The following is a 25,121-nucleotide window of genomic DNA, read 5'->3' on the forward strand; positions in this document are numbered from 1 at the left end:
GGGCCAAAGTGATCTATGTTCTTACTTCCTAATGATTCCTCTTAATGTAAGTATAGACTCTGGAAATCCCAGAGAGATGAATAACTAGACTTTCTCTCAAATTTATAAGTTTTTCTTAAACCTTTGACTGTTTAATTTGTTTGATGAGTACCTGAAATGAAGTGTATTGTGATGTTGTTTAGTGAAAAACCCACATGCTTCAAATACTGAGAGGCATAAATAGAGTTGAAATTATCTGCCTTACAGTCTGCTCCAAATGGAAACTCCCACCTCTGTGGTTGCTCAGGTCACCATTTTTCTCAGAAAGAAATTTTGATTCAGTTTTGAACAAAAATATCATTGAGTGTCCAATACACACCAAAAGTTGACAGAGAAAAGCCTTTCCAGTAAAGTGTTTTCCCTATAAAGGGCATTACAGAATGTCTGATTTAGTATAAAATGTACAAGTATAAGTTCAGATGTTCAGTTTAAGTTGTTCATGCTCCCTGTTTAAAAGTGTGATTTGAACTCTGAAGGTTCCTAATAGAGAGATCCTAGGTCTGCATTTGCCCCACTCCACAGCCATCCTTTGGAGCGCCTGCCCAGCACCTACATGTGCTTTAGGTGGGCTTCCCTGCAGGATGTTTTAGAGCTGACACCAGTTTGCTTCTGGAGCACTCTCCTGCTCACTGCAGTTGATGTGTGAGCTGATGTGTGCCCCAGGAGTGGACAGTTATTCTAACGTGAGCCAAAGCAAAACTTCACTGGAAGGTAAACTTGCTGAAGATGTCATAAGATACATCCTTAAAATAAATACCCTTGGCCTTATCCCCAGTTCCTCCACGTTGATGTATCTGCTCTCAATGTCCCTTTTAGAGTAGAGCATTAGAGTTTGATGTTTGGGGCTTTGAGAAAACTAATTCTTTATTCAAGTACAAGTTTGCAGGAGTTTTTCTTACTAAAAGGTTCTGGTAAAGCATTCGAGCATGGGCTCTGGGTTTGTGATGTTGGCAGGGTCCAAGATTGGAATGAGCTTAGGGATAGACAGTCCCCATTCCTAGTTATGTTTTCTTAACCTGTTAGCTTCCTGGTCACTGTGTTGAACTCTGTTAACTCACCCTCTGAGCCCACAGAGAGGTGTGAGGATCATCATCTGCTTTCTCTAAGCTCTATCCACACTTTGTCAAAGTGCTTGCAGCCCCTGCAGTTACCAAGTTTCTGAACTTCTCACTACGTGGCCAGCTCCTGAGGGCAGAGGCTGTGTGTTCTTTTTTATATCCCAAGCACAAGTCCTCTGTTAACAAATTAGCATCTGCCGAGCTGAGCTGAGAGCTCGGTTCTCAAGCTGTATACGACACCTGCACAGAGCGGGGGTTCTGTGAAGGTCTGTTTTAGTTGCTAATCTGAGAATGTGGGTGATTTTGGTAGCTGTGGTCTTACTAACTCCTGATGCAGCAGGCAGGGGGTTGAAGGCATGTTTCATAAATCCAGCTTCATTTCCTCTTTAAACAAATGTTGTGGTTTTAAAAGCAAACTACGAAGAACTGCTTGTGTGTTAGATTCTAGAGTAATTCTGCATTGCTCTGTATGAATTCAGTAAAATATCCACAATGAAATCTTCTTTTGTGCAGAACTTCTGACAGGGATCCTCTGTGGTAGGAAGGAAACCCCCGCTCCTGGTTTCTCTCCTCTCTTTCCCTGGAGTGGCTAATGAATGCTTTTCCCAGGCATTTGACTGGACTTTCCTGAATATTACGATGCTCTGCACTGGTCCCTTTTACAGTTCAGCTCTGGGTGACATGCACTCCACCGTAACTTGAGACATATTTAAGACCACGAACTTGGTAAAGTTTTCTGGGCTGCTTTTACTTTCCTTTTCCTCTTAGATTTCTTTGGCTAGAAAGCTTCTGTGAGAAAATTGATGTTACTAGATATAATTTCCAGTACTTTAAAAGAATTCACATTCCATATTGAGTGTCGTGGGACTGGTTGCTGACTTTGGAGAAGCTCTTTACTGTAGCTGCACTGAGATTGGATTTGGGCTGCCGTCAAATGACGAGCATGTCTTACTGCACAAATGTGTGTGGCCTTCTGAGCCACATTTCCTGATCATTGAGACAGGAGTCGTGCATCCAGTGTGCTTTGCTGGTCCCCCTGTTGCACGACAGGTGTGGTGTTGGGCCTGGAGATGAATCACAAGTCAGGTGTCGTCCCTGCCTGGAGAGGGGATGTGAGGATTCACAAGTACAGGGCTGCAGTGGGGATCGCAGTCGAACCCGCCGTTCAGATGCAAGACGTCCTGACTTCACGGGCCAGAGTTACTAAGTCCTGGGGGACCAGGAAGTTTTGCTTGTGGTTTACTCTTGAAAATGGGAAGACTAATGAGATCAGCAGGCTGCTCTCTCCTAACAAAACCAGAGCTTGGCTACGATTGTTCTCTGTTATAAAACCACTCGGGCATCAGATGTCAGGTCCCGTGCATTTCATGCGTCCTTGTTCTGTTACAGGAGTCCTTAGGATGGGCTCAGGCTCCGTGCACTTAACACAACCTTGCTGTCTTGCAGATGTCTCACGCAGCCACCAGTGCCTTCTGCCGTTCTATTAAGCTGCAGTGTGAGCTCTACCCCTCTAGAGAAGTGGCCATCTGCCTGGACCCTTACTGTGGACTTGGGTTTGTCCTGTGGTGCCTCTGTAGGTGAGTTTTGTCTTTGCACCTTTACGATATAAGTAAGTAAATCATACACACGTTTTCAGACCACTTGCGAGAACTGCTAATGGGAGGGGGCCGCCTGCAGGGTGCGGCTCCTCCTCAGCCCAGCTCTGGGTGCCACAGGGACACCTGCCCTGGTAGCCACTCTCTCCAGCATCTGAAAAATTAGTCTCCATAAAGTTTGCTGAAAACAAAAGAGACAGAATCTGGGGCCATTCTCAGAAGCTGTCTGTTGGGAATCCGTTTTCCAGGCGACTCCCAGGCCGTGGGCTTTCTTCTTATGCCTCTGAATCTTCGCAGGTGTCCCAGGCCTGGAGTTGTGTTCACCGGGGGCATCCAGGCTCTTTCCTCCTCAGGCTTCTCCCTGACTTCAGCTGCGGGAGGCCGGAAGGAAGCTCCACAGGGTCCCCTCCCCTCCCCGGCGTGGCCCCCACTCCACAGCTGGCAGCCCCCGGGCCCAGCTCCTGGCAGCTGCCAACAAGTATTAATGGAGAGGATGAATGTTTGTTGGCATTTTTCTCTAATTGTACATAGATGTTCATTGTAGAAACTTTAGAAAATACAAAATAATATAAAGAAGAAAATTAAGCCATCCATAAGTATACTACCCAGTGATACCAGTAAATACTCGCTAGTAGCATTTTAGCATATAGTCTTACAGAGTTTATTTTCTAATGTAGTATTTCTAATGTAGTACTATTTTTTATTATTAACATTTTCAAACATATACAAGTGTATATGTTTAAGTGTATAAAGAACACTGTAACAAACACCAGGGCCCAACAACCAGCTTCACGTGGATCTTATTTTGCCAGTTTGGTTTCATCCAGCCTTCTGATTATTTCTGTCCCTTTTCCATATGGGCATTTTAAAGCAAACACCAAAAAACATACGGTTTCACCCGTAAACCTTTAAGTACACATACAATTTTGTAAATGTACATTAATATATTTATAAAACTGAGATGCTACAGTGGGAAATTGCTTCTAATTGCCTTCTTTTTTCATAATAGTAGACATTTTCTCATCTTTAAACATTCTCCTAAAACAATTATTTTAATGCATTTATAATATTCAATTGGGTTAAATTGGACTAAATCCAATTACATATTTTTTAAAAACACTATCATTCTAATCACCACAATTAAACTTTTTGAGAAAGCAAATATAATTGAACAGTTGAAATATTTTAATGATTTTTGCCTCAATTCAGAATGCAATAGCATTGTGTGTAATTTTTTCTTGGAAAATAGTTCAGAATATACCACTCCAACAGTAGGGCCAAAGTGACTTTAGACATATCTGGCTAGCTGAGAAGGAAACCTATTCTGAACTACAGCTTTATAGGCAATTGTCTCTTGTTACTTGGCAAAAGTGCCTTCTAGTTCTGCAGGCTCACCCAGCCAAGCCCCGTGAAATCCACAGAGAAAGTGCTGGTTGGAGTGAGTCCTTGCTGCATGTCACCAGCAGCAATGGGACTCTCTAGAGGAATTGTACAGAGAGGGTGGCGGTGACCCTTCGCTTAATGTCTTACCTGCAAATTCATTCAGAAGTCACAAAATCAGCTATGACCCCTGCAGCACTAAAAATAAATCCATAACAGCTGTAAACCTCTTTGTTCTGAAATCCATTATAGAAACAGATCCCAATGGACTTGCTTAAAAAACTGGACCTTTTTTAAAAAGCACGTCAGACAGTTGGTATTCATGGATTAGGAAATTCAGTATTGTTAAGATGAAAATTCTCCCCAGACTGGATAAACTTCAAAAACATATGCCAAGTCTGAAAGAAGCCAGACTCAAAAGACCACTTATTATATGATTGTATCATATGATACCATTTGTTGGAAATGTTCAGAAAGGGCAAGTCTATAGAGACAGAAAGTAGAATAATGATTAACTGGGGCTAGAGCTGAAAACAGGATTGACTACAAATGAATACAAGGCATGCCTTTAGGGTGATGGAAATGTTCTAGAACTGCATTGTGGTGATAATTATACACTCTGCAAAACTGTCAAAGTTCTTTTAATTCTATACTGCAAATGGATGGATTTATGATATGCAAATTATACCTAAGTAAAACTTTTTTAAAAAGGAAAACAGCTTTCCTTGGAGTAACTGAAGTGCATGGTACAGACCCTACCCTGCCAGTTCAGGAGGCTCACCCACGTGACACCACAGGGTGACATGTGTTGTCGTGAGTTGTGTGGTTGCCTTGCTCAGGGTGCCCAAATTGTGAGAGTTATCAATTCTTTGTATGTTTTATCAAGTTAATAATCTGAAATCATTGAATTACAAATGTACAAATTTATATTAGTTACCAAAATGTCTTTTTTTCTCTCTCTCTCCTGTTCAGACATTTTTTATTTTTGTTTTTTTATCTAGATTTTATTTTTCAGAGTATTGTTAGGCTCACAGCAAAATTGAGTGGAAGGTACAAAGATTTCCCATGCACACCCCACCCCCACGTGCACAGCTTCCCCTGTTATCAGCATCTCCCACCAGAGTGGTACATTTTTTACAAACTAGGAACCTACCTTTGACACATTGTCATACCGGAGTCTATAATTTACATCAGGGTTCACTCTTGGTATTGTAGAGAACCCAGAAATAGACCCATGTAAGTATAGTCCGTCGATCTTTGACAAAAGTGCAAAGGCAATACAATGATACAATGGAACAACGTGGTCTTTTCAACAAATGGTGCTGGAATAACTGGACATCCACAGGCCAAAAAAAAAAAGAATCTAGACACAGGTGTTAACAGCCTTCACAAAAGTTAGCTCAAAATAGATCATAGACCTAAATGTGAAACATAAAACTATAAAACTCCTAGAAGATAACTTAGGAGAATATCTAGATGATCTTGGGTTTGTTGATGACTTTTAGATACACCACCAAAGGCATGATGCATGAAAGAAATAATTGATAGGCTGACTTTATTAAAATTAATCATCTCTGCTCTGCAAAAGATACTGTCAAGAGAATGGGAGCAGGCCAGAGACTGAGAGAAAATATTCCCAAAATGTTTTTTAAATTGTTTTGTTCTTTTTGAAGTTAAGATCTAAACTAGAATAGTTCAGGTTCCAGAAATTCACAGGAAATAATCTTCTTCCCTATAAGCAACCTGCTATTAAGTAGGGAAGTATTTATAGCCAGTGCCAAGAAATCAGTGTTGGTTAATAAATGAAACAACAAATCGACTTTCATTGGATTGAGCAAAAAAAAGGGCAAGTAGAAAATTGGTGAATCAGGTTTTCTGTTTGTCCTCTACTAGGATTTAATAACCTTTTTCTTAATGTTGCCTTCTACTTATAGGAATGAGGACAGAGGTGAAACTATGTTTAATTTTCACAAGTATGCTTATATTCTCTAGCCTTGAACTCCACACTGGACCCTACCCTTTCATGTGCTAGCAGTCTGATCAAGCAAGTCATTTATCCTGGTGTATATTCTTGAGAAAGCTAGCAGTGGGTGATTTGTATTTCTTTTTCTTCATTTCTGGTCTCCTTACGATAGCATGTAAAAGGAAAATGCTAGGAACAATATGGGTAGATTGTCATAATTAAGTGGATCATCATAAGGTTTTTACCTGCATTTTGATTCCCTAAGACATGGGGCTCCAATGTCATTAACTGTGTTTGGTACCTGCCAGAAAATGTAAAAGTCCTCAGTGTCAGAGAAGTGGTGTAAATTTGAGCTGGAATAAAAATCATGCAGGGGAATCTAATTAAGGTGGTCTCGCTGACCCAGATTCACGAATGGGTTGAATAACATTTGGTGCTAACGGAAAACTGTGCACCATCACTTTTCAAAGAGGCAAAAGGCATGTTTCCTAGTGGATAATTAACGATTTACATGGTGCATGATGTGCGAGGGTGTTAGATCTTGGGCTGTTACCTGGTGTATGATCCTATTTTTGGCCAAGATTGTCCTTTTAATATCCATTCAGCAGAGGTAAATTTTCCGTTATTTTTATTTCTTCCTGCTTAGTGTTGCCTTGAGGCTTCTCATTGGAGTTGGTACATGAGCTACAAAGAAAGCTCTGATTCAAGGCCATGCCAGACGTGGTGTGGGGGCTGATCCTTGAGCGCTGCGTTGCAAAGGGCAGCGGGTGCAACGGTGCCTGTGGCACAAAACACCGGTGTCCAACAAGTCGCCTGTGCGGGTGGCTGCCACTTGTGTCGGTGGCCTCAGGGGCAGGGGTCTCCCTTAGCTCTCATGGCCCCTGGAAAGAAGACAAGGGCTCAGGAACAGCCCGCAGGACCTCCGGGTGTGAGGGGAGCAGCCCTGATGCGCTGCGGGAGCCGAGGAGGTGTTTGGCTCGACTTCAGACCCCCCAGTGCGTATTCTTGGAAGGTTGTTGGTTCAGAAGTGAGAAAACAAAACATGTCGGATTCTCAACCAGATGGAAACTCTGATTTTTAAAGCACCACAGTGTTGGCTACAAGAACTTCCAGATGAAAGCGTGTTTTCACAAACTGCAAGGGCTCAGCTAAATTTGTACAGAAGTGTTGGTGGATAGATGCTACTTGCAGTAAGTAGTTGTTTGACCAAGGTGTCAGTATTGTAATGCAGATATATTGTCGTGCTATTTGATCTCTTAAATAGCCGCACTGTAAAGTGATCTTTAAAGGCCTAAATCAATTTCCCAAGGACAAATCCTAAAGAAAAATTGACAGAATGTTGAGTGTTATAATTATTGGAATGGGATCTTATTGATTTTTGTATATTGACTATAGAAATAATTTTTATACTTTTCCACAGGGCTCCACTGGAATGTGCAGTTTTGCATGTTTTGTGCGTAACAAAACTTTCACATCAGCAGGAATTCAAAGGAAATATTTGAAAACTTTCAAAGGAAAGTTTTGGGCATAATAATCCTTTCTCCTGGTTACTGAGAGCAGTCAGCATATCCTCAGAGCTCTTTAAAGTTCATCTAAACTCAACTTGGAACCAGTTCTTATTCTATTCTGAGTTTCATTTAATTCTTTAAATACAGAGGGCTCTGTTCATTATCAGATTTCCTTGCTCAGAAGGATTAAGTAAAATTCAAAAAATCGAAAAGCCACCACCGGAAAAATTCCCACCTGATTATCAAATATCCTTCCTAGAATAACACCTACATTTTATCCCCACACATTGGTTGTTGGTTGTCTGATGTTTTGATGTATTAAACTCCAATAGGAGAATCTAAAGCAATCACCAACTTGTAGTATTTTGTTATCCTGATAAGAAATGTGTGATAGAGGTATTCCAGGATAGAAGTGTGTGTGTGTTTGAACGTGTTTATGGGTCATATTCTATGGAAATGAATGAGTGCCCTAAGAACTGACAAATGGGCAGAGAAACGCCAGGGGTCCCTCTGCCCTACCCTAGCCCCCATTAGTATCCTGCTGTGTTTGTTCCTGTGCTCTTGCCCTTCTTCACAGCTATAATCGTAGTTTGTATGTGATTCCATATCCCGCTTTCTTCTTTTAATATTAAAAATGGGAAGTTTTTAACCGTGTGTCTTGGATTTAAGTTTTGTGGAATCCGTCTTTAGAAGCCAAGTTAGAACACATCTGCCAACAAATCACTTTCATTCCTTAAAAAGACCGTTCTTCCTAGTGCTCCACATTGGGAGTGTGTGATCCCTGAGAGCCAGTGTTTCCATTACAAACAGGAAAGGTCCTCTGAAAGCCGTCATGAGCTGGAGTTGGGAGTAGGAGAGCTTTTTGTGGGGGTCATACCTGTCCAAGTAAAAAGGCGGCCAGAGGACTGGACAGGGCAACCGGCACCACCGGGAGCTTCCTGAGCTCCCCCCACCCCAGCACCATATCACAGGCTTGTTGCTTTCTGAAGGGACATCCAAGGGGCACACCCAGCCCACCTCATCAGGCTAAGGCTTTTTTATGAAGCAAAAACAGGTTCTTTAAATGGTGCTTATTCTAATACGTCCAAAGAGCATGTCAGTTATTTGTACATGACAGACTTAGTCTAAGAACCTTCTTTTTAAAGTTCTTGCTTGTGATTTTCACTTGCTCAGCTGAGATCCCCAGGGTGGTCTAGGGAAGGTGGGTGGAACCTTCAGCTCACGGGGGTGTTTCCTCTGAGCTCATTATTTACTCCTTCCTTGAAGAAGCACTGTCCTTTAAAAGGAGACATTGGTTTAAATGAAACTTCTGTTGTTCTACAATAACTGTGGCATTTGAGTGTGCTCTGAGATGCTTGAGTAGATTTAATACAGCCTGTGCAATGAATCCTGACTGGCATAGAATTGTTGAAATAAAGTGGCAATGTCTTCTTTTACTTATTCTGATATTCCTTTAGAGGAGATCAGATTAATTAACATTCCTGGCTTACGCATTAACTTCAAGTAATAACACAAAAGAAAAACCAGTGCAGCATTACAATGCCGTATCGTAAAACATTGTGTGTGTGTGTGAATACAGCTCTAATGATGAACTACTCACTATTGGGTAACTTTCACACTTTTGAATCTTTGTTTTCAACAGACAGAGGGCTTAAGATTCCTCAATCAGTGATATAATGAAAGCCAGTTGCATTTTTAAAATGGGCAAAGGACTTGATTAGGCGTTCCTCCAAAGAAAACATACAAATGGCCAATAAACACATGAAAAGGTGCTCAACATCATGAGTCATTAGGGAAAGGCAAGTCAAAACCACCATGAGGTACCACTTCACACCCACTGGGATGGCTATACTAAAAAAAAAAATGGAAAATAACAAGTATTGGGGAGAATTTGGAGAAACTGGAATCTTCGTACCTTGCTGGTAGGAATGTAAAATTGTGCAGCCTTTGGGAAACAGTTTGGCAGTTCCTCGGAAAATTAAACATAGAATTACCATGTGGTCTAGCAATTCCACTTTGGGGTACATACCCAAAAGAATTGAAAACAGGGACTTAAACAGATACTTGTACATGCTATTCATAGCAGCATTATTCACAGTAGCCAAAAGGTAGACACCACCCAAGCATCCATCGATGGATGAATGAACAAATAAAATGTGGTCCATCCATAACAGTGGGATGTTATTCAGCCTTGAAGACACATGCTACAACATGGAAGAATGTTGAAGGCAATATGCTAAGTGAAATAATCCAGGGGGAAGAGGACAAATATTGTGTGATTTCACTTAAAACGAAATATCTGGAATAAGCCATTCAGAAACAGAAAGTAGGTTAGAGGTTACCAGGCCCTGGGAGGTGGAAGTGGTGATGGGTTAGGTACAGAGCTTCTGTTTGGAATGGTGAAAAATTTTGGACATAAATAGCAGTAATGTTTGCACAACATTGTAAACTTAATTAATGCCACTGGAGTGTCATTTTTAAATGGTTGAATGGTAAATCTTATGCATATTTTACCACAATAAGACTTTTAAAACTAAGACCAAAAAAAACCATTTGGTAGCATCTTTAGGAATTTCTCTGTATAGTATCATGTCATCTGCAAACAGTGACAGTTTTACTTCTTCTTCTCCAATTTGGATTCCTTTTATTTCTTTTTCTTTTCTGATTGCTGTGACTAGGATTTCCAAAACTGTGTTGAATAAAAGTGGTGAGAGTGGGCATCCTTGCCTTGTTCGTGATCTTAGAGGAAATGCTTTCAGCTCTTCACTGTTGAGTATGTTAGCTGTGGGTTTGTCATATATGGCCTTTATTATATTGAGGTATGTTTCCTCCATGCCCACTTTCTGGAGAGTTTTTCTCATAAATAGATGTTGAATTTTATGAAAAGCTTTTTTGGCATCTATTGAGATGATCATATGGTTTTTATTCTTCAATTTGTTAATGTGGTGTATCACACTGACTTGCAAATATTGAAAAATCCTTGCATCCCTGGGATAAATTTCACTTGATCGTGGTGTATGATCCTTCTAATATGTTGTTGGATTAGGTTTGCTACTACTAGAGCTCGTCAATTAATTCAGTAAATTGGAAGGATACAAAATTAATAGAGAAATTTGTTGCATTTCTATACATTAACAGCAGAAGAGCAGAAAGAGAAATTAAGGAAACAACCCCATTTACCACCACATCAAGCAGAATAAGATACTTAGGAATAAACCTACCTAAGGAGGCAGAAAACCTATACTCTGAAAACTGTAAGATGCTGATGAAAGAAATTGAAGAGGACACAAATAGATGGAAAGATATACCATGTTCTTGGATGGGAAGAATCAATATTGTTAAAATGACTATACTACCCAAGACAATCTACAGATTCAGTGCAACCCCTATCAAATTACCAATGGCATTTTTCACAGAACTAGAACAAAAAAGTTTTTAATTTGTATGGAAACACAAAAGACCCCAGATAGTCAAAGCTATCTTGAGAAAGTAGAATGGAGCCAGAGGAATCAGGCCTCCTGACCTCAGACTATACTACAAAGCTACAGTCATCAGAACAGTATGGTTCTGGCACAAAAACAGAAATACGGATCAGTGGAACAAGATAGAAAGTCCAGCGATAAACCCATGCACCTATGGTTAATTAATCTACAACAAAGGAGGCAAGAATAACAATGGAGAAAAGACAGTCTCTTCAATAAGTGGTGCTGGGGGGCTTCCCTGGTGGTGCAGTGGTTAAGAATCTGCCTGCCAACGCAGGGGACACGGGTTCAAGCCCTGGTCCGGGAAGATCCCACATGGTGTGGAGCAACTAAGCCCGTGCACCACAACTACTGAGCCTGCACTCTAGATCCCGCGAGCCACAACTACTGAAGCTGCATGCCACAACTACCGAAGCTGCATGCCACAACTACCGAAACCCGTGTGCCTAGAGCCTATGCTCTGCAACAAGAGAAGCCACCGCAATGAGAAGCCCATGCACCACAACGAAGAGTAGCCCCCGCTCACCACAACTAGAGAAAGCCCGCGCGCAGCAACGAAGACCCAACGCAGCCAAAAATAAAATAAATAAATTTTTAAAAAGTAAGTGGTGCTGGGAAAACTTGACAGCTACATGTAAAAGGATGAAATTAGAACATTATTTAACACCATACACAAAAATAAAGTGGATTAAAGACCTAAATGTAAACTGGATACTATAAAACTCCTAGAGGAAAACATAGGCAAAACACTGACATAAATCTCAGCAATATCTTTTTGGATCCATCTCCTAGAGTAATGGAAATAAAAATAAATGAATGGGACTTAATTAAACTTAAGCTTTGGCACAGCAAAGGAAATCATAAACAAAACAAAAAGACAACCTACGGACTTCGAGAAAATATTTGCAAATGATGCAGCCAACAAAGGATTAATCTCCAAAATATACAAACAGTGCATGTAGCTCAATATCAAAAAAACAAACAACCCAATCTAAAAATGGGCAGAAGATCTAGGAAGACATTTCTCCAGAGAAAACATACAGATGGCCAACAGGCACATGCAAAGATGCTCAACTTTACTAATTATTAGAGAAATGCAAACCAAAACTGCAATGAGGTATCACTTCATACCAGTCAGAATGGCCATCATCAAAAAGTCTACAAATAATAAATGCTGGAGAGGGTGTGGAGAAAAAGGAACCCTCCTACACTGTTGATGGGAATGTAAATTGGTGCAGCCACTATGGAAAACAGTGTGGAGGTTCCTTAAAAAACTAAAAATAGAATTACTGCATGATCCTGCAATCCCACTCCTGGACATCTATCTGGCGAAAACTCTTAATTTTAAAAGATGCATGCACCCCAGTGTTCATTGCAGCACTATTTACAGTAGCATGAAAATTTACAAAGACATGGAAGCAACCTAAATGTCCATCAACAGATGAATGGATAAAGAAGATGTGGTGTGTATATATATATATATATATATATATATATATATACACACACACATACATACATACATACATATACAATGGAATATTACTCAGCTATAAAAAAGAATGAAATGATGCCATTTGCAGCAACATGGATGGACCTAGAGATTATCATACTAAGTGAAGTAAGCCAGGGAGAAACAAATACCATATGGTATCACTTACATGTGGAATCTTAAAAAAAAAAAAAAAAAAAAAAAGATACAAATGAACTTATTTACAAAACAGAAATAGACCCACAGACATAGAAAACAAACTTATGGTTACCCAAGGGGAAAGTGGTGGGGAGAGGGATTAACATATACACACTACTATATATATAAAATAGATAGCTAACAAGGAAGGACCTACTGTATAGCACAGGGAGCTATACTCAATATTTTGTAATAATCTATAAGGGAAAATAATCTGAAAAAGAATATATAATATATATATATGTGTGTATAACTGAATCACTGTGCTGTACACCTGAAACTAACACAACATTGTAAATCAACTATACTTCAATTTAAAAAAAAAGAAAATCTCTTTTACTTAAATCTTAGAAGGTAGTTTATCAAGGATGTTCTGTTATAGCATATGATATCTAATAATATTGATTTGTAGCCATAAACCAAACAAAATTAATACCATTGAAAATGTAGTTTGGCAAATACTTCATTATTTTAAAATCACACTTGCCCCATTAATTAATGGTGAAACAAAATATGTAGCCTCTTGTTTCTCTCCCCGTGCTCTCTAGCGTAAAGGTAAAATTAGAGAATGATTGTATTTTCCTTAGTTCTGTTTGGTAATCTGATTGGATCATTCTGAAATAAAATTATAATCCTAATTCTTCTAATTGTCTTAGTTTCCTTTTATTTACTCTGGATGTCAGTTTTCTGAACCAGGGTTGGGCACGCTTTTCCTCAAGTGGCTGTTTAGTAAATATTCAGGCTCCATGGTCTCTGTCGCAACTCTCAGCTCTGCCCGTTGGTGTGAAAGCCACTGCAGATGGTACTGCAAGGACTGAGGGCCGTGTCCCAATAAAACTTTATTTACAAAACCAGGCAGCATCTAGTTTGCTAACTCCTGTTCGGAACTTCCAGACCTTTTTACCAAAATTCAGTCCTGTGTTTCCCACTGTGAGAGTCCATTCTGTGAATATAGCAGTTTTGAGAAAAACCTAACAGCATCAGAGCTTTGAGATCTTTCAGTGAGTGCTCAAAATGGCAGTAACTGCAGATCATAATCCCATAGTTCTTTTGTATTTTTCGGAATGTTTTTGTAAACACGCTTTTGTTTTATATTTACAAATACCGGAGAGTAGAGTTGGTGTGACTGTCCCCTCTTGCAAATGGACAGTAGGTGTTTCTCAGAGGCTGGCTGGTCCCCCCTTCTCCATCCTCACTGAGCCCTCCCATCTCTCTGTGCAGCGTGTATTCCGGGCACCAGTCCATCCTCATCCCGCCTGCAGAGCTGGAGACCAACCCTGCCTTGTGGCTGCTTGCCGTGAGTCAGTACAAAGTCCGGGATACATTTTGCTCCTACTCAGTGATGGAACTGTGTACCAAGGGGCTGGGCTCACAGACAGAATCCCTCAAGGTAAGCAGCCCTCAGAGTGCCTGGGGGACACTTGCCAGCGTACTGGGAAAACATCAGTGTCAGAGTGTGTGGAGTAGGTGTGGTGAGGCTAAATGATCCTTCAGAAAAGCCGACATACGGTCTGCTGTCACCTGAGGTTGACGAAGTTGTTTTCACGTGAAAACCTTGTTTTATAACATGGATATTTTCCCACTGCCAGAGTTAGAGGTCAGAGTGTATGTTATTGATGTCTTTAATTCTGTTAGGGTTACTTGGAGGGTCCTGAATTGCCTTTTGATTTGTTGGTGGATTCAGTTCTTGAGTGCAGTTAGTTTTATTCCATTGCTGGGGTTCGAGTCATATGTCTAAATTTAGCCACTCATTTCGTTTTCCTTGAGGACCCTGATTGGTAGATCTGGGTCCTAACCAAAATTCATTTTTACAATCCAGTGAACAGTGGCTTGGTTTTATTTTTTAATATTCAATTACCACTATGTGACAATAACAACATTTCCCTTCATTTAAGCCAAGGACTTTTTGATAGGCATATTTTCATAGTAAATTATGTAGTCCTTATTCAAGTAACTAGGAGAGAATAATCATATGACCTATTTTGGTTAATATTCCAACTATTCATTGTTTATATGCTCAGATATGTGAGTGTGTGTATATAGTTATATACACAGATTATATTTGTGTGTATGTATGTACACATACAAATTATCTATACGCTTGCCATTAGTAAAGCAATATATTTCTCTCTTCTGAATTTTGTTTTCCTATGCAGACCTAGTGCATTAAGCTTGAACAAGAAAGCAAAATGCAAGATAATTCTGATATTAAGCTACATAAATAAATATTACTTGAAGTTATATGTTTATACAGGAAAGGACATTTATAAAACATAATTATTATTCATGTCCACCTGTATTATGCTATAAAATGATTGAGTACGTTTCATGAACTTTACCTATAGATGCATTTATAAATAACCAAATGAAATAATAAGTGATTTCTAAGCACTTTACATATTGATTAATTTAACCTTTTCAGTAGTTCTCTGAAATAGATCCATTATTGTCTCCATTTTAAAGATGAGGAAACTTAGGTTACAGAGAAATTAAGCACCTTCTCCAAGTTCTTACATTTAGTAAGCTTTGAAGCCAAATTTTGAATCTGTGGCTCCAGGAGCACCATCTCAAAGCCCAGGGTACATTGCCTCCCAAAACATGCATGTGTCGAGGGTCATTCGTGTTACCCGGACTTAATTTTCCCTGTGTAACTGCACGTTTGGAAGATTGTCATTATCTTGACTTGTGTCCCTCCTCAGCTCAGGTGCCCTTGTCAGCTCTCCAGGACGCTGATGGCCCTGGCAACTGTCCCGTGTGGGGATGGAGACCCTGTCGCTCCCTCGCTTCCTGTTTCATTGCCACTCCCGTTGCGCGTTTTGCTCTTCCTCGACTCCACTTGGGAGTGTTGTGCTTTTAAGGCACTTCATTTCCTGCCCGGGGTGTTGCCATTTCGTTCACTTGATGCGATTTGGGCAGAACTGAGCTGTGCTTCCTTGTGACAGTTTATCTGGGACCTTTTACGTCTCAGGACATGAAAGGAGAGCTGTGTTTAAGAAGCTGCCCAGATGTTTTCATTTTCCATTCCTATATTAAAAGCAGGTTTCTCATTTATCTGCGATGGATGTTCCTGTGTATCCATGCTGGCAGGAGTGTATACAAGTGCTTCTGTTCTTCCCCAAACCCTGTCCTTTAATTATTTTATCCACACCTTGTTTTTCTTCAACTTTTCTCCTCATGATGCTTCTTGAATTATTTAAAATATGTTTGTAATGGCATCCTTGATTACCGATATGGACTTTTTTTATTTACACATATGTTCTACACCATTTTGGTTAATGGCGCAGACACATTAATGCATGAATATCTGTGTGGAGTTTCTGTTGTTGTACAGATCTGGGTAAGGAGCCTGCAGGTCACACCCCTAACACCGGCAAGGCTGACCTCCTACTGCTGTCATTATTTCTAGGCACGAGGACTGGACTTGTCCCGCGTGCGGACCTGTGTAGTGGTGGCAGAAGAACGGCCCCGAATAGCACTCACCCAGTCATTCTCAAAACTGTTTAAAGACCTGGGCCTCCATCCACGGGCCGTTAGCACCTCGTTTGGCTGTAGAGTGAACCTGGCGATTTGCTTGCAGGTGAGTTTCCTTGATGCCAGTAAGTGCGTGAGTCAGAGAGTGACTTTTAAAGACAGGCATACAGCGCCACACTGCTCAACACCATTTCCCCTGCTGATGCTTACCCACATTTAGAAGGTATCTTTCAGTCAAATGCATGTGGTTGGTATACACTTTTTTTTTGTTTGTTTTGTTTTGTTTTTAATTATAGTCTGCATTTGTCAGTAACCATTATTCATAACTAGCATTCACAGGCTTATTCTGTCCTGGGACATTTTAAGTTTTGTAACATGAGTAGCAGTTTGTCAAGACCTGTGAAGTCAGGCTCTTTAAAGATGAGATACTAAACAAATGTTTCACTGTGGCAAGAAATCCTGTCTCTTGAAGTACTTAGTCTCTTGTATGCAGACAGTAATTTCTGTAGGAAGAATTCCAGGACATGAAGCAGATTCATGAATTTGCGGCTGTGATGACATTGAAGTATATACTTTTGGCTGCATTTCTAAGGCAGAGCTGTAAGTGAGGCTGCCCTCGTAAGATAGCCTTGCATTGTATGTGGCAAAAAAAAAATGCTTGTTTTCTTTCTTTCTCTTCATTAGCCCACTTCAGACCATCTTCACTATTCCTTTCCGTCTCTGAACTCTTAACATGAGATCTAGTCCATGAAGGAAAGGAAAGTCGTATGGGAATCTGTTCCCAGTGCCCTTTGGGCAGCCTCATCCAAAACAAGCCAGCCCAGGGCTCAGCTGCAGGCTTTGTTCCTGGAACATATTAAAAGGACAAGAACTTTGCTCACAGCAGGTGCTGGAGTGGAGGACAGAGGACACAAGCTGGCTCCTGATCTCCCCTCCCTGCCCACTCACTGTCTCTCCCATTTACGACCCAGAGATGCTGCTTACGGTTCCCCTTGGGAGACCTCGGGAAGCTCCTGGTCAGCTGTCTCCCGGCCAGTGCTCTCAGTATCTGGACTCAGCGTGGACTTTGGAGAGGAAGGGCTCTCCCCATGTGACCAGTGTGCTGAGCTCGCTTCAGAAAAATTAGCTACAGGAAGCTGTTCTGATTTTCATTGGTGTTCCTTTGCCTCTGTCTTCCTTCTCTTTGAATTAGCTCCATTTTAAAAAATTTATAACTACCAGGGTCCTCTCAAGAGTCAGTTGAACCTTGTTCTGTGATTGAAATTAATTCCCTTTTCTAAGAGGTAATCTGAAGAATTGGATTTATCTTGCCAAACTAGTTCTTTAAATATTGAAGTTTTCTTTTCCTATTCACCTTGATCTGTTCTGCTTAAATGTTTCTAGCCATCTGTTCCATGAGGAGAAATGAGAAATACAGAAATCCACTTCTTAAATAAATTCAGCCATAGGATGATGTAATGCTTCCCTTCTGCAAGTAGTGGGGAAAAAATCAGGGATCCGTGAGAGACAGGCTCTTGGCCACAGTATTTCTTCTTCTTTCTCTCTCTCTCAGAATGTTGGCAGATGAAGGGAGAAGGGCATAGAATAGATCCCATATTAACATAATATCACTTAGCATTTGTCCACTTCATACAGGCAACAAAGCAAGTTCTACTACACTTTGTTATATAGAATTAAAACTTTGTAGATACTAGAAATAGAGCACTTACGGTTATTTACCTCTTTATTTTTCATTTATTTCCATCTACTTGATCCAAAATGTTTTAAGAAGTTTTATAGGGAAGCAATAGATTAAGTAGGGAAAGTAAAATACACTAAAAATAATTGAAAAGATAGAGGTGACAGAAAATAAGGGTAAGAAGCCGAGAATGAAGTTGGCACACAGGTGTTCGCCACCTCTGTGGCCTAAAATACGAGCTCCATCATTCCTGTGTCCTTAGCACCTAGAACCGTACCTGGTGGTTTGTAAATATTTAATAAATGTGTGTTGTAAGAATGTTGAATAAATTAAGTTCTATACTCCTAATAAAAAGAATAAATATTCTTTTTCTAGAAAACAGTTCCGTCAGTATGATGCCCACATCAGAGCTGACATCCCCAATCACGGGTCATGGTGCTGTTCTGGAATGTTGACAGCATCTTTAAGTGTTTTTGTACATTTTAAGTTTTTCTACTTGGGTGCTTTACTCGCACCTAATTTTCAGTTAGTTTTTCTTTTTCTGAATGGTCAGTATTAGAAAATAGCTGAAAATATCAATGTGTCTGATAGTAGAGATAAATCAAATAAATTAAGTGTATCATACTAAGGAATGCAGACTCTCTATCCTTGCCAACCCCGGGGCCAGGTGTGCGTCGGGATTAAGGAGTTTTCTGGCGTTGGGGAGGCAGGACCCAGCAGGCTGCGAGCAGAACCCCGTAACCGCACACATGGTGTCTCTCGGCGACACTCCATCCTGTGAGTAGCTCGTGTCAGCCTAAGTCAGAGTTTACTCAGATGAGTGCAAGACACGGTTCTGGCCCTCATGGAACCAGATGGACAGTAAACACAGATGATTTTTTCAGTAAGTGAATAAAATATTCTTAGTAAAGATAAAGTAAGAAGGTAAAGGAGACACACAGGAGGCAATTTTAGGAGGGGTAGCCAAGAAAGGCCTCTCTATGAGGTGACATTTCAGCAAAGTGCCCTCTGAGGTGAACATACAAAAATTTGGGCAAAGGCAGCATCAAGTGCAGAAGCCTTGAGGCAGGGCTGGTCAGTGGAAATGTTTGTTTTCTATTAATTTTTGCAGAAATTAAAAAATCTGTGATTATGGTCCCAAGCAAACAGAGCAGGCATAGCTTGAGGTCTGAGGGCAGAAGTCCCATGTCTCTTGTTCCCATTGTGTTTCTACAGGGCCTGACACATAATAAATGCCTAATAAAGATGTTAAATATACTAAAACTGAATTTTTAAGAATGTTTAGACAAAGAAATAAGGAAAACAACCTGAAAAGTTATGAATTTTTTATAGATTATTTTTACAAAAAGTATTTATATTAGGAAACAAAATCAGAAAATACAGACTAGCCAATAAATAAATAACATTCATAAGTCATACCCAGAGATAAGCACCATTACTCCCTTGATGTAAAAAAAATCAAAAAAAGGCTAAGATAGTTCCTAAATTCCAAACCCGTCCTAAACGTTTAAAGACATTGAGAAGTTTACACCATTTTCCTTATGGAACACAAGGATTACCAACATATGTGAAATCAGTGAGTGGGCGTATTTGTTTTCAGTTGATTTGTTGTTGTTTGAGGACATGTTTTCTCAGCTGGATCGCCTGTCGTCCTTCCTCAGGGCCCTCGACTGGACCCCGAGTGCTCAGGTAGAGGGCAGCCCTGCAGGAGGAGGGCAGGTCTCCATCTCCACGAGGTACGTGGGTAGGGACGCGAAGGACGCTGTCCAGACGAGGAATGGAGCCTCAACCGAGCCATGTGGGGTTTACAAGCTGCGCTCGCTGGGGACCACAATTTTAGCGTCCGTGGGTCCCCTTCCAGAAGTGCCCCCTGGCCTTGGGGAGGCTGGGCTGTGCAGCGGGCAGGGTGCTGTGACTGCAGAATGAGACGCATCTGATGCACGAGGTTCTGAACTTATGTGAGATAAATCAGGGCTTGTGTTTACTTCATCAATGGCACGCTGACCGATCCAGCCCGAGCATCTCTCTCCCCTTTGTACAATTTTATGCTAAATGACATTCTCTACCGTAGAGTCTTTCATGCTTTTACTTCCTGATGCCGCGACTCAGGCTGTTCTCTGCCTGAAATGGGCTTCCACCTTCTTCATGTGGCAAAAGCCTGCTTCTCTTTCCAGGTGTCATGTTTCAATTCCTCCAGCTAGGAATACTTTCCTTCCTCTGAATTCCCTTGGCAGGTCATCCCTCCCACTTAATGCTGTCTGCCATAGTTCACAATTATGTACATAAACAACTTGCATCCCCCTGCTCTGTGAAAAACTGTCTTAGAGAACCCAGTACATGACTCACATAGTCACACAGTCACTTCCTGAGACTGAATTTTGTGAAAGTACTGGGTGTCGACTCCTCTGACTGCAAATATGCTTCACATTTGAGAAATTCAGTGTGTTTTTTGTTAGCCTCAAGCCTCCTGAAGGAAGTAAGTACATAGCAGTCCTGAAATTTCTCTGAAATGAACTCATGTGAATCTTCATCAGGTAAAAACTCACAGCATCATTTGTAAGTTATCATGAAATGAAATTAAGTGAAATGAAATGAAATGAAATGAAAATCAAAGGTTTGCTGCTCTTCAAGCTTCCAGCAGCATTTTCATCTCAAACAGTAGTTCCAGGGCCTGCACCTTCAGAAAAAAGACATTCATGCCCAAAAAAGAAAAAAAAAAAAAAAACATTCTCTCACAAATGTGTCACACCATTCAATTCCAGGCAGCATCTGGCTAGAGCTTCCTACAACTCACAGAGAGCAAGCTCGGTCGTTCCGTTTTAAGAGGAGAGAAACTGAGGCTCAGAGAAGTTAAGTGAGCTTTCCTGACAAAGCAGGGAAATAAAAACAGCTGCCGGAAACAGAACTGGCATTGCTACTGACTGTGTCATCTAAACAGAGCAACATGTTAAAGAAATCTCACATTTTGCAATTTTGTCAGGTGCCAATTCCATGTGGTTTATTATCCAAGTGAAATAACAGCCTTGTAAACTGTTTACAAAATTGAACTGTATACAGGCAGGATATCCTGCCTTCGGTTTTTGACTGCTTTCCTGGAACATTTTAAATCAGACCCCCTATTTCCATGTGACCTAAATCAAGCAGCTCAGAAGACGTGCATCTGTGTGCTAGATGCTGTTCTAGGAACAGAGTCAGGGCCACCACAAAGGGACTCCGCAATGCCTGCTTTCATGGGCTGTGACATGAAACCCTAGTTTCTTGTAATATGAGAGAAAATCATGAAAATTGACAAATACATCATTGTCAAGTACGCAAATGAGCAATTTAAAAAATTTACATATGAGGCAATCACAAAAGTAGAATAACAGAAAATTGAGACAGTCATAATTTCTGTGATGCTGTTGTTTCGGCTTCTATATCTTAGAAACCGAGTGACTTGTTTACCCATTTATCATTTTGAGGCAGGAATTGACACATTAATTATTTTGCAATTGTCCTTTTGACGTAGTTCAATGGCAAAAGAATGGACTCAAAATTCAGTGTGGATGACTCTGGTTTTACATGACGCTGATTTCTGCAGAGTATTTTGGACTCTGCAGAAGAAAGAAATTTAGAAGTATGAGCCATTTGTTATACTTAGGAATGACATTTCCCAGAATATTTATCTGTAAAAATGACTTTAAAGCACTTTTGATTTATTGAACTTATGACAAAAGTGGGCATTAGAAAGATCAAATTATGACTTGTGAGATTGGCTTTAACATAAATTTCCTTAGTTCTGTTAGGAAGTGCCACTTGTTTATTAACCTGCATCAAAAGAGATGTTGTGCTTCATCCACAATTACTCTTTTCAAAAGTATAAGCTTGAAAGGTCTTTGGATGTATTAGATTTAGAAATTTAGTTCATGGTAACAAAAATTAGCATCCTCCTCACCAGCTGAAGAAGGGAGGGGAAAATGAGGTCTTCTGCTTTCCAAAAGAAATCTCAATTTTTGTTTTATTAGGAAAAAACTTTTAAGCCACTTTAAACAGAAACTTTGATCTTTATTATATAGAAAAATAACGATTAATTTATCTGAGGCAAGCTTTATTATAAATAGCTGTGTGGAATTAAATCAGTATTAACAGTTATGGTCTTAAATCTTGAAACCTTAAGGTCTTAAACCTTAAATCTTGAAACTCACACAATGAAAGAGAAATACAGCCACCCTGATGATGAGAAGTAGAGTCATTGATTGTTGAAAAGAAAAAAAAAGTGGAAGGCTCAGGGTGACGTAGATCTTAAGTAATTCTCAAGATAAAATTAATAGTTATAATAAGACTCATTCATTTGAGCCCCCAATTCATTTTCTCCCAACATTGCTTTTAGACAAGGGAAGTGAACATAAGTGAGGCGCCTCTGGGGTTTTCCCATGCTCCAGGGAATTTGTCACATCCACAGAACTTCCACATCCTCTCCTGCTGATGTATGTTGTCCCAGATAATGAAAATTAACATTTGAGGTCATGGGACCTGTATTCTCAATTACCTGTATATCAGTCAGGGCTCTAATTTGTAGGCAGCAGAAACCTTCTTTGGTAACTTAAAAGGTTGCTGGGTGGTGTCGCAGACGCGTCCGCCGCCAAGGGCAAGAACATTTGTGCTTCCTCTTGCTGTGAATAGAGGCAGCTACCTGGCAGGCTGGTAATCCACAGGCTGGCTTCCAGGAAAGCTGAGCAGGAGAGTGGCAGATGTTTTTAGTTACTACAGAGGGACAGAGGCTTTGTATCCAACCAGGTTCCAAAAGTGGAGGACTTCCCCAAATACAGAAAGAGTTCTGATGCCTGATGACCAAAAAAGGAGTGACCAAAGGCTACGTTCATCCCGTTCTTACCCATCACCCCTCTCCCACAAAACCCCACCACAATGCAGTTTTCACTCTTGCAACCAATACCATACCCTTCCTCTGTCCAGAAGAGACAACTGTGGCCAGGTCCAGGGTTTCCAGCTGGTGGCCCTTCCGTCACTGATCCTCTGTAAGCCATAGACTCGATTGTCAAGTTCACCACCACAGATGTCTGATGTGTGCTGGGCACGGGGGCACCGCATGGAATAGAGAATCAGTGCTGGAACTGCCATAGCCAAGCACGTCTCTCCATCTGAACATTCAGGGGCTTCAGAAATAACCACATGAGGAGTTCGGGGTCCTAGTAGACTGTGATGTTGAACCCACAAGCTTCTCAGTCAGATGTTCCCTCTGGTTTGGGTTATCTCACTATGTTTTCACGTTGTTCTGTGGATCAGCGGTCCCCAAGACAAGCCTTTGGGGCACTTTTTCTTGACAGGCCAGAGAGTGAAGAGCTGGGCCTGCAGTCTGTGATCTCTTCTCAGCGACCTTCGTCTCTGTAGCTCAAGGCAGAAACAGATAATGTTTAAATGAATGGGTGAGGCTGTGTTCCTGGAAAACTTTGCAAAAGCAGGTGTTTGCTGACCCCTGTGAAAGTGGTTTAATTACCCATTTTGCCAGGGCATGGCATGGACATCTGCAGAGTCCAGCCTGGCAGATGAGCTGGATTTTCTCTGCCCTTTGGCTTTTACCAAACCAACTAATCAATTTCAGATCCCTATTTCCCTGACAACCACTCCTGATACCAGTTTCTAAATCAATCAATGTGCTTAATACTAACCACAATTTTAGCAAAAAATACATTCATTAAAAAGGATTCTGGACTTCCCTTTTTTTCCTTTAGATACTGAATATATCTATAGTTCCCTGCTGGACTTCCATTTTTGATTAGGATGTGTAAGTCACAAGAGACTGTTGTTCCAGCCCTAACTATTGAAACCATCTGGCTAATACACAAAATCATAGTTTTTAAAATTCAGCAGAGAGCCAAGATTCAGAGAAATCTAAATGAACTAAATCTTTCAGAGAGAAGAGACCTACAATTGTTTTCACCCCTTACAGGGGAGCAGGAACCAGCCAAACTTTTTTGAGAACATTAACAGCAGTAAATAGCTTGGCAAGAGGATGAGAATCCCAGGGACCCCCAGCCCAGTCATTCTGCATACCCCCCACCGACTCCCCACAGACCTCACCTACTCCAGAGGGCAGTATGCAAAAGCCAGGAACAGAGCAGGAGCTGAGAGAATCCAGCTGCGGTTCTATGGGCCTCTGGTGAGTCAAAGCAACAGGTCTCTGAAGTCTGAGGAGGGGCCCTGGAAGTGAAAAAATTTCCTCAGTGAGTGGAAAGCAGAGGTCCTGAGGGCTGGAAGGAGAGCAGAAAAGCTGAGAGCTCCTCTCTAGAGAGCCTCAGATCATCTGGTGCACCACCCTTGCACTCCAAAGACAGAGGTGGGGCAGGGAGGCCAAGCACATCTCTCTCAGGCCCCCAGGGCCTTCACCAAGTGCAGATTTTGCCTTCCAAAGGCTAGGGGTTGGGCAGCAGAATGGAGAGGAAAGAGAAGCAGCCAGTCATGCAGAAAGCTGGCAGCCAAGCTGTGAAGCAGAAAGAGATCTCCCACAGTTTGGAAAGCAAGCCTCTAGGCTATAAAGCATAAAGAGGTATCCAGAGTCTTATTAGTGCTCAGATCCAAAGTCCTGATCTTGCTCACAGGCATGGGAAGCCAGCATGAATGAAATCTAATGTTGCCACAAATCCCAGACCAAGCTCACTCAGACACACAAACTAGTGGGCTGACAGGAGAGAGTGTGCCCTTTTCTGGGGGTAAATGTTTTTACTTCAGTCTCCACTGTGCTTTTAAACACAGTGTTTGCTTTACAATCAAAATCTAAAAGACATGCAACGAAGAAAGAAAATAGGATACATGGCCATGAAAGGGCATGGTCAATAGAGTCAGTAGAATAGACATGTTGGATTTATCAGAGACTTTAAAATAGCTATATAAATATGTTAAAGAATCTAGTCGGAAAGGTATACACCTTGCCTGGAGAGATGAGGAATATCACAGAAAGATAGAAACCACAAAAAAGAGCCAAATGGAAATGCTAGAAATGAAAACCACAGTGTTAAAAATAAAAATTCCTCATGGTTTAATAGCAGACTGAATGCAGCAGGGAAAGGGTCAGTGAGTGAACCTGAAATCCAGTCAATAGAAATTATCCAAACTGAAACACAAGAGGAACAGGAATGAAAATAAAATGGGATAGTCTCTGAGATCTGTGGAATAACAGGTTGTCTAACATGCATGTAATAGGAGTCCCAGAAGGAGGGAGTGAGAGAAAATGGGACAGAAGAACAATTTAAAGACACAGTG

The 25,121-nt window shown here is 40.9% G+C and overlaps 1 protein-coding gene across 5 annotated transcripts in view; it reads left to right on the plus strand.

Annotated features, from left to right (window-relative positions):
• DIP2C (disco interacting protein 2 homolog C) overlaps positions 1-25,121 on the plus strand; it is a 364,898-nt gene that overhangs the window by 315,480 nt on the left and 24,297 nt on the right. For 3 of the 5 annotated variants that reach the window (XM_036841829.1, XM_036841830.1, XM_036841832.1), the window contains 3 exons: positions 2,544-2,674; positions 13,937-14,105; positions 16,122-16,292. In XM_036841829.1, coding sequence (XP_036697724.1) covers positions 2,544-2,674; positions 13,937-14,105; positions 16,122-16,292 — 471 coding nt within the window. Of the gene's footprint in view, positions 1-2,543; positions 2,675-13,936; positions 14,106-16,121; positions 16,293-19,525; positions 19,601-25,121 lie in introns of all 5 variants that reach the window. The other 2 variants (XM_036841828.1, XM_036841831.1) reach the window with 1 other exon arrangement.

The sequence above is a fragment of the Balaenoptera musculus genome, chromosome 2, assembly GCF_009873245.2.
Source record: "Balaenoptera musculus isolate JJ_BM4_2016_0621 chromosome 2, mBalMus1.pri.v3, whole genome shotgun sequence".
Classification (NCBI taxonomy): domain Eukaryota; kingdom Metazoa; phylum Chordata; class Mammalia; order Artiodactyla; family Balaenopteridae; genus Balaenoptera; species Balaenoptera musculus.